The following is a 10,471-nucleotide window of genomic DNA, read 5'->3' on the forward strand; positions in this document are numbered from 1 at the left end:
AAGCTTCTCCTGCTAATTTTCCTCTTTGGAAGAACACCCAGAGGGTTTGTTGGCGTCTTTCACAGATTAAATGGAACAGTACTTTATTCCATACTTTCTATACTAGTACAACCAAAGTAATATTTTTATGTTTAATATCTCCTTATGCCAGAGCTGATTTGCAAAACCAAGGGATTTCACAGGTCACAAAAGGAGGGATTTGAGCAGACTTCAGCCCCCAGCCTGAGCAGAGGATCTACAGCAAACATGCTGCCAACCAAAGCTTTAAACAGAGGGAACAACTGCATTACCCACATGGCAAAAGAATGATAACTCCTTAAGACAACCTAACTTTTAGAAAGGAGGTGAAAAAAATAGAAATCAAAACAACCACCACAGCATATTTCAGTAGAAAATTATCATTTAAACCACTCCATGATCAGCTGTGGCAGGCAATGAGAACTCATAAGGCAAAGCAGGGTGCCACCAGATGCTGTGAGACCTGTCAGACCTGGAAAGCAAACACTCAACAGCAGCATTCCAACAGCCCAAGCACAAACCTCGCCTTTCTCAGCTTACTTTGGCCAATATCTGAATTTTAACACGGATGTTTGGGAATGTGGAATGCATTTTACAGGAGTCCCTTCTGCCCTGCAGTTTCCTGGATATTCACATTCTGGAAATTGCTTAAAAGAATAGAAACAGAAAATCTGCATTTCAAAGATCAAGAGAGAAAAGTGTGTTCCAGCCTTTCCAAGCCAAGTAGAAGATTAAGGTTTCTAATGCACTCGTTGGAAAAGAATATTGGGATAACTGCATTAGAAATGTGAAAGAGGATTTAATACTCGACTTTAGATTAAGTTGAAGATTAAGTTTCTAGTCAGGGAAGAATCTGTTCATCTTAGAAAGCATACAGGGAGGATGGGAGAAGCATTACACATGCTAGCAGATTTTTTTTTTTAGACTTTTTAACCAAATATTAAATCTCAACAGCTACTTCATATTAAAAAAAATCAAAGTAACCCTTATCACACAACCAAAACCATCCACCTAAAATTGCACTTGATGAGACTGGTGTCCTTATTTTGAGCAAATGATTGCTTATATGAGCCTGTGAACACTTAAAGCCAAGTAATTTAGTCCTGAGAGTCTGCTGTCCCTCTCTTAATACATGCTGTGATTACCAGGCTCACAGAGGAAACACGGACCAGCTTGGAAAGCATCAGTCGTTAATGAGGTAGGTAGGTACAGCTGAGTCCTTTACTCCTGAGAACAGCCTAGAAGTTTCCAAAAAGATGTCCAAAAATGTGCCTGGAAGTCAAAGTGTAAGAGAGAAACTGTTCAATTAGATTTGCTATCCTGGGAAATACCTGCAATAATCTCGGTATCATCCATCTTCAGGTGTTTTTGTTGGGTATTTTTTATTTCCTGGGTGACTGAAATACTGCTCTGTGCCAAACTAACCCAGATTTACTGCAAGGAAAATGACCTTGCAAGCCATTAGGGTTTGCTCCTGTTTCTCAGCTGCTGTTAATTCTTTGACAGTGGTTTACAGGGCTTTCAGAGAAAGCCAATGGACACGGGCACGCTGCTACTTCAAACGCTGCTTTAATGAGACTGCCAGGAACTGTGAATAGAAAGGCAGTCCTGTGAAGCAAAGGGAATGAACAGAGACTCCTGTGAGTCAGCTCTGGGACACACAGGCTGCACCTACAAATTGGGGATTTCCAATTAGCAACACGGGGAACAGAAGAGGCTGATGTACAATGAAGTGACTGCAACTGCAGGGCTTAAACGCAATTCCCGTTAATGAGAGAGAGAAACCTTCTCCCTCTGCACACGAATGAATAAGCCATCAGCATCTTTCAGAAGATGGGGGAAAAAGAAACCCAAAACCAGTCATTAACTTCTCCTGATTCTTGTTTTGCACAGCACCATTCTTTGTCCCCGGCACAGTTTCCACAAAAATGGATTTTCATGAACTAAATCAAAGTCTAAAGAATCTTTAAAAGACTAAATAATCTTCTCTAGAGAGAAAAAAACCCCAAACAAGCTAGAACATGTGAAGTCATCATCAGCTAAGAAAAGTAACATCAGACTCAGTCTCGTCCCTTTTTTCTGACATTCAATGTACATGAAGGCAAACTACTTCAGTTTATTTGCTGCTTACTGAAATGAACTGGGCCTCTTGGTACTGTCAATATAAGTAGTCCAGGAGAAATTATTTACTTTCCTCTTCCTTCTAGGAAGTACTTAAAAAGAGGGAGAGAGGTGTTTTTCTGCACTGCAAGAAAAGTGCTATCCAGAACAGTGGCTGAAACCGATCCAACAAAGGGTGTCAAATTTAAAACCAACCCTCTTCTATTCAAACAACTGCATGCACAAGTGCCTACTTTTCCAGCCACAGGGAAGCCAAGAGTGAGATCAGCTGTGGCTCCATGCCACCCCAAGCACCAGAGCAGAGCAGGCTCCTGGCTCCTGCCTGGCTCTCCACGCTCCCTCCTCCTCAAACCCAGGCAGAGAGCACAGGGAAAACTCCCAGTAAAAAAACAGTATATTAGCTATAGGGCAGAGGAGAGCTGAACCCCCAAAGCTGGAGAGATGAGGTCAGAAAGAAACTGGGTTTGCAGCCCATAGAGCAGAAACCCACGCAGAGGGGAGGAGGGGATAAGCAAAGAAAGTGAGTGCTGAAAGCTGAAATAATCCAGAGGGACCTCACCTCCATGCTGGGCAGAAGACTGAACTGGAGAGATGGGAGGAGTGGGGAGCACAGGGAGGACACAAGAGGCAGTACAAGGATACAAATCAGGGCCCCTGAATTGTCCTGGCAAGGACTTAGGGGACAGGAGTACAGGAGGGACCTTGGGAGTGAGACTAACACAGTAGCTCTTGAGGGAAGCAGCAAGATCCAAAAGGCAAAGCCAGAGGAGCAAAGACTGGCAGCAATTACACGGCTAAGGAAAAGCAAACAAGAGAAGAGATGAGGACAGGCTGCAGCAGGTGAGGCAGGGCAACCAGCTGGGGAGAGAGGAAGGAAAAGGCTGCCAGAAGAAGCTGCACATGCTGGGCTGAGTTCATTCCTCTCCGAGTCTGGAAGGGAACAGCATATCATCGTGCCTCCTCAGTCTGCAAACATCTAAAGGAAGAGGTCCCTCACCCCTCAAGACTGACTGCTACAGAGCACAGCCTACTGCTGCCTCCAGACAGTCTGCTTGCTCAACCAGCAGATGTCCATGAAGTAAATATAAAGGTGAATCCAACCCTTAACATCCATGTGGATCCATCCCTTAACATCCCACTACAAAATTTCTGGCTGTTCACTTTACTTGTTCTGAACAGTAAGGAAGTTACACACCCAGAAACTATGCCAAAAGTACTTTAGAAGATTGCAGACCTAAGTAACAAACTGCAAGGAAATAGCAGCACTTGGTAATGCGTACACAGAGGAATTACTGAGAAGTTGTAAATCTGTCTCAGAGCAGGACTTGAATAACATGAAGCAAATAGGGCATGGGGCAATGCTCTGGACCAGGAAAAAACAAAATATCAAACAGTTATTCATTAACTGATCCCCATCCATTCTGGGCAATGACTCGAGCAGGAATTGTGCAAAACAGAAAAAGCCATGTGATAGTGTAATTAAAGACTGTCACAATAAAAACACAGGAGGAGGCCAAAATTAAAGCAGATCTTTCTTATCTGGCTAGTACATATTTTTGCAGCCCAATGAGGTCTAAACAAGTCTTTTTCTGCATTCATGCAACCTTAGTCATCACCATATCAAAGCAGTGCTGCTCTAACTTCAGTCTGCAAGCAATGAGTATAGTACTCAAACAGTACTTGAAGATTTCAAAAATTAAGACACATAGTGGCACAAGCACACCTAAGAGAGAATCCTTGGCTTTGTTTCTCTTTTGGGAGGGGGACAGAAGACAACCAGCACATCACACAAATGGAAGTAGAAAAGCAGCATGCATTACTGCGCCTCCTCTTCCAGCACGTGCCATGGGAACAGAGAGATGTAATTATTTCCCCAAGATTACACAAGGGTTCTCTGGAAGACAGTTTCAGGGCAGAGCATGTAAATCCTTGGCTGAATCCATGGCTGTAAGCACAGGGGCACCCACATCTCACATGTTTCCAGACTCTAGCAGAGCCTTCTGGTTGCCTCAGGTACCATCTGTGCATGACAATAAATATTGTCACTGACTGCAGGGGAATTCCTGGCCTTCAGAAAGAGTCACTCAGCATTTCCTACACAGACTCTACAGACACAGCAGCAGAGAGAGCTATTGCTCAAACTCACAATGGAAAAACCACCTTAAGAACTGAGTTCAGAGAAGAATAAACCGCAGGCCAAATCCACCTCTGCAATCCACCTCCCCAGAAGCAGCCAAACTTCATTCATAACTTAAGCTTACTAAATAGCAAGAATGACAGAGCCTTAGCAAACCTGCTAGAATTAAAACAACTTGCAACACCCCAGAAGCAGCATCCCACAGATCCCAGGATAGCAATGACACTTACCTAATCTGCCATCTTTCAGCACACACCGTGCCTCCCCAGGCCTTGGGACTCAGGGCCCTACTTGCCTTTTGGAGCAAACTTGTGTTGTCCTATTCTCAATTCAATTTTAAATATAAATTAAGGGAAAAAAAATCAGCCTATAGCCAGTGACAATGCAGCACTTCCTTTCCTCTGTTTTCACACAGAGGCAATTCACACCAACCTTTGCTCAGAGCATCACAGACTAGGAGCTTGATCCTTTATTTGTAATATCTTGCAACCCTGAGGACATCACCAGTGAGAGAGGAAGGAAAAAGCCCGGGCTGGCTCTACTGCTTAATGCTCCAGATTGCTCATTTTGCTTCCCTAAAGAAGAAAAGCATTTTGACTGCCAGGCTCCCAGATGTTGCAGTAAGGTAGAAAAATCATAAAGAAAGGCTTCATAAAAGCAAGCCTGTTCTCCTAACATCAATGGCTGGCCTTGTCATGCTCGCATTTTGCAAGTTCCCATGTGAAAGCAATTCTGGTGTGAGCAGTTCGTTAGCATAACAATCCACTCCTGGGTGAAAAACAACTTGCACCTGTATAAACTGGTTTTAGATAGAAAAATGACAAGTATCTCTCACAAACAACTCTTCCTGCACGTACACACGGAGAGTTTGAGTGACCAATCAATACAGGGTGACAAGTTGTTACACACCAAAAAGTAATTGGCAAGAAAGCTACTGAGCAATTGGAGTCACACACAAGGTCTGTAAAACTCTATAAAAAGGAGTTATGTGAATAAACAGGGGGCTTTTTTCCACCATGCAGGAAATGGAGTCCATGTGATTTATTCCCATACCCAGACCTTTTTCACCACAGACAATCCCAAACTGCCCAGGAATTTCTCCACCAGCTTTTGCACTGGTGTTTGCAAAGCCCTTTAACACTTCCTTGCTATTTTGCTGTTGCACGGTAAGGAACTTTCAGGCCAGAGACAAGTACCCAGGTTTCCTGCCTCATTTTAGTCAGGGGCAAACACTCAACATAAACAATAGTTACCTCCCTGCTGCTTTTCTCAGAGACACACGTTGCTTTTTGCTGCTGTGCTTTGCATTTGAAAGCGACCACCACTGACCTCCAGGGTGTGTAAGTGCAACTGGGAACAACTCACCAAAATTTAAGGAAGTTGTACCAAAATTTAAGAAACTTGTACCCCATCTAACAGAAAGTGTTCTCCTCTCACTTTTATAACCCAGGCAGTTTCATACCCACACTTTCCTATCAAAAACAAATTGAAGAAAAGGTGAAGCTTGCACACATGAAAGGCCCCATCTGGGAAGGTGGTCACACTGTTCTGCCTTTATCAGTTACAAATCTAGAACGTAGCATTGCACCGTGTGGCATGGGGAAGGAACAGAAATTCAGCTGACACTTCTGCTTTTAGAACAGTAATTTCATGTTTAAGCAGAAATGTGCTATACCATCATATTAGTCAAAAAAGAAAAAATAATTAAAAATCATTGCTACACATGGATTGGAAATAGAAGGAGGCAGTGAGGAAAAGCCAAGCAATTGCTGCACAGTCCCACACTGTGTGTGCCAGTGCCTTCCCTCCACCTCTCCCTCTGCTCTTCCCTCATGCTGAAGGACAGCATCTGTTCCAGCTCAACCCCTGACCATGCACACTGCACAGGGACTCAGGGAAGATAGGTTATGACCTCAACATATTTCTCCTCATAGTCTGTCAAACTTAGGGCCAGCACAGACATCCCTGGATTGCACCACATTCTGCAGAGCATTTCCATCTTCCTCCCCTTGCTACTGTAAGAGGAAACAACAGTGCCGCCAGTTCAGTCATCAGATCCCATTTATCCCTGCTACAGCCTTTAGGATTTCATTGGATTTTGGATCAATGGGGTTTTGGGCCTGGTTCCCACAATGCTAATGAGTAGTGAGCTCCCACACTCTCTTTTGCACACACAACACAGATTTAAAAGTGATGCTGTTGGGCACAGCTCCAGGTACACCTGCCTTTTCTGTAACCTGGCAAAAAAATTAAAATAAAATACATAAATAAAAATAACCTACAAAAAACCGCCATGCAACCATTCATACACATGGAAAATAGCAGCATTAATTCCAGTCTATGGTCCACTCCAAGGGAAGAGTCACCACCAGCAGACACAATAAAAACGAGCTTCTAGGACACCAAAGAGAAACAGAGATTTCAGTTTCAAAAGTATGCAAGCTGTTGTGGAGCCCTGTTTTTCAAGAAGCTTAGACTGCAGTCCCCAGCTATTTATACAGCTCAAACCCTTCAGAGTGACTAGGTGGCTTGGAGGTGTTCATGGGCTGGACCACATTTAGCAACACAGAGTGTGAGGCACATAGAACATGGCATAACCAAAACCAATTAGGAAAAGAAAAAAAGGTAAAAAAATAGATCCCAGTTTTCAGTGGCTTCAACAAATCATGAAAAAGAGAATGAGTGATGATTGCCATTGACAGTGATTTTCAACAGGACACATACCACACCAGAGTGAAAGCACTGAGGCCTTATCCCAAACACAAATACAAGCCTGACATTAAAGTTCTGTCCTTCCCCATTTATATCATATGGAAATGCACATACACTCACAAGCTTCCTTCAGGTTTTAAAACTCAGGGAGATGGATCAAACCCACAGGAGATTCTAGTTACCTCATCTCAGTAGCATATGCCAGCATTCCCCAAAATTGCAATAAATTGTGGTGATAAAACCTACAACTTCCTCCAGACTAACTAATTCCTTACTCCTAAAGGCAACTGGGACTGCAACCCACATATTCACTGGATAGCTGAAGATAAGAGCAAGTGACAATAAAGAACAAAAATATCTCTGCACCAAGAATTTACATAACTAGCTCCAGTTACTGCTAATTAGACCAATTCCCTTAATTCCTCCATTACATCTTCCTGCATTTTTCAGCTCTAGTAAGAAGGGGTATAATAAATTATTATTAAATAGAAACCTACTTGATCACATTACAAGTATTTAAGAGTACAGATTAGTGCCCTACTACTTTATTCTAATTAAAACCTTACAACTAGTAACCTGGTAGACTAAATAAGATACCTGAAGCTACTTCACTGTGCCAAGTCTGTCCACCAATTTTGGAGCTTCTCAAATATTTAAAGCTTTTCCCCCCCATCCTTTTGCTATGCAAGAAGACCTACACAAGTCAGACAAATGTGAATTACAAGGAAAAATTGCGTAATGAATCTTACAGATTCAACAGCAACTTCATCTTCTCTTTCTTTTTTCTTCTATAGCAAGAGTTGTTTTCTTTTTTAATATGGAATATATTTTAATAGAGAAATTGTCTTGAGTTCTTCCTGCTTCATGTCATATAACATGTCAGCAGCACAACTCTCACAGGCACGCGTCCCTCTCAGCCACTGGGACCGAGCCAGCTCCACTTTGGGCATCCCACAGCCAACTCTCACACAGCAAGCCATTGCAAGTGTGTTGTACACAGTCAGTCACTTGAGAAGAGAGCAGCTGAGCAGCTCACAGCACCATGAGAGCCCCTTTTCAAACAGAGAGCAGCTATGTACATGCAGGGCTTGGTTTGCCATGTGCAGAAATCCTTCACAACACTTGAAGAGGCAGCTGCCAAAAAGCAAATGCCAATTGGCAGCGTGGAGGAGCTCGCTCTGGAGCCATCCCACGTGCACAGGCTCTCCAACTCAGCTTCTGCAGCCTCCCCTGAAGAGGCTGGGAGGCGAGAGGCTTTCCCTTTGTGTAAGAAAGGGATGTTCCCAAAAGCGGGGGCAGAGGGAGGGTGTCTGGGAAAAAAGTACAAAGCAAAGGAGGGGAGAAAGGAGCAGTACAAAGAAACAGGAGTGAAAGAAACAAGGAACAAGATAATGGAACAAGGCAGAAGAAGTTTTTTATATTAAGACAGAAGATGTTTTTTATATTAACCTCCTGTCCCCTGTTGTGGGCATCAGTCTCTCCCTAGTAGCAAGCACCACAACAAGAGGAAATGGCCTCAAGACGTGCCAGGGAAGTTTAAAATTAGATATCAGGAACATTTTCTTCACTGAAAGGGTTGTCAACAACAGACTGGCCAGGGAAGCAGTGGAGTCACCATCACTGAAGGTATTTAAAAGATGTGCAGATGTGGCATTAGGGACATGGTTTAGCAGCAAGTTTGGCAGTGCTGAGGTAATGGTTGGACTTGATAATCTTAGACATCTTTTCCAACCTATAAACAATTATATGATACTATCCATCAGGGAAAACAGAGACAAATACAAGGATCAAAGAGAACAAAAACACTAACATGTCCTCAGATATTGGTGGGATTCACATTCTCTGAACCTGAGAGAAGCTGCGAGAGAAGCAGAGAAAAGAATGATCAAAACAATTCTTGTCTCATTCACTGCTCCTGTGTTGTGCCAAAGTAGAATGCAATATGGAGATTGTTTACCCAAAGTGATGGTGTTTTGTTTCCTTGGCCTATCAGGGTGTTATAGATGGATAATGAGATGATTGGCTCTTGCAATTTAAAGATAACTATTGTGTGAATATTAAGAAAAGCTTTAGTGATGTACAGTTATGTTATTGTAGTTTAGATGCCCTCTGTTCTCCCCACAGCTCCCTTTCCCCCCTGTACTGTTGCCATCAGACAGCCTGGGCTGTCTAGGACAGGTACAAAGAAGCTGCACAGGTGTCCCTGGCATGGGGCAGCTGGGAATGGAAAAGCTTGGTGCTTAGGGGGGCAGCATGGCAACACCTGACCTCCAATCCAGTTACAAGCAGGCAGTTTCCACTGATAAATGGCAAAGAAGGGCTGGCTGACAGACTTTGGGAAGGGCCAGGGCTGGCTGATGCAACCCCAGGGGTAATGGGTTGCAGGGATGGACGCTCAAAGACTGAGCATCCATCTTGAAGATGAACTGGCCACGTGGTGTGCATGAGGGGCAGTTCCCAGCACGGCAACTTTTTCCTTATGTAGTCCTTTGTTGTATTTTTGTTAAGGTTTAATAAACCTTTTTAAATTTGCAAAGTGAGCAGTTGTCTCTCACAAGGGCCTAGTGCATGTGCAGACTGTCGGTCAGCAGTCACAGGATTCTGTGCAGTTGAATGCAGTTGGGTGCTTGGGCAGATTCAGTTTTACATGTAATGTAATACAGTGTAATATAGTAATATAGTATAATAAAGTAATTAATTAGCCTTCTTAATGCAGCCTCAGCTGGGTTTCAGGGTATCCCCCATGGGCTGCTACAGGTCTGGATAGCGCAGTCCTGTTCAGCACAGCCTGAGTTCCCAAGCAGCTCCCAGCCACAGGCTACCTTAGCAAGTTTAGGTGATGTCAGATCTTTCGTGATCATCAACTCATTTGTGATTTCAGCTCATTGCTTGCAAAGTTCCTTTGGCAGATGCAGGAGGAGAGAGGAGAAGGCTGTGTGAGGTTCCACAGGGGTGTCTTTATTGAGATCTTCTGTGAAGGTTCTCAGGGAGAGCTCTTCTGCCAAACTGGGCAAAAGCAGCTCTTTATATAGGGTACAGGGATTTTTTTAGGAATTGTCCAATAGTAAGGGTCAAAGGAAAGTGACCTATAGGCTTACAGAGAGATAAGCAAGGGTCTGGAGGCAGAAAAAGGGGCTTCCTAGGTCCAGTCATCATAACTCAGCATTTCCTATATTAGTCTGCTGACCGCCAGGGAGGCCTTGCAGGCCCTGTGCCTGCCAAACCTTCTGATATCCACGAAGTCAGATGCATCATTTTCTCCCCATCGTTGGGGTTACTCTGATTTCCAATAGATATTTTCCTCCTTTCTCCCTTAACCCTCCTTCCACCTCCTCCCGGTAAAACAATTTCAGGATAAAAACAGCTAACACAAGGTGAGCAGAGCAGGAGTGGGCGGCAGTACCTGCGGATGGCCCAGATGGCCCTGCTGGGCACGGGCAGGCTGGGCTGCTCCCGGGGCACGGGTGGGTGGCAGGAGCTCCA

At 43.9% G+C, this 10,471-nt stretch overlaps 1 protein-coding gene across 1 annotated transcript in view; it reads right to left on the minus strand.

The window, feature by feature from the left end:
• TMTC1 (transmembrane O-mannosyltransferase targeting cadherins 1) overlaps window positions 1-10,471 on the minus strand; it is a 143,913-nt gene that overhangs the window by 111,328 nt on the left and 22,114 nt on the right. The window contains exon 6 of the mRNA XM_014307034.2: window positions 10,392-10,471. This exon is cut by the window's right edge and continues 133 nt beyond it. Within this exon, the coding sequence (XP_014162509.2) occupies window positions 10,392-10,471 (80 nt within the window). The remainder of the gene's footprint in view (window positions 1-10,391) is intronic.

Source organism: Geospiza fortis, unplaced genomic scaffold (genome assembly GCF_000277835.1).
Source record: "Geospiza fortis unplaced genomic scaffold, GeoFor_1.0 scaffold10, whole genome shotgun sequence".
Taxonomy (NCBI): Eukaryota; Metazoa; Chordata; class Aves; order Passeriformes; family Thraupidae; genus Geospiza; species Geospiza fortis.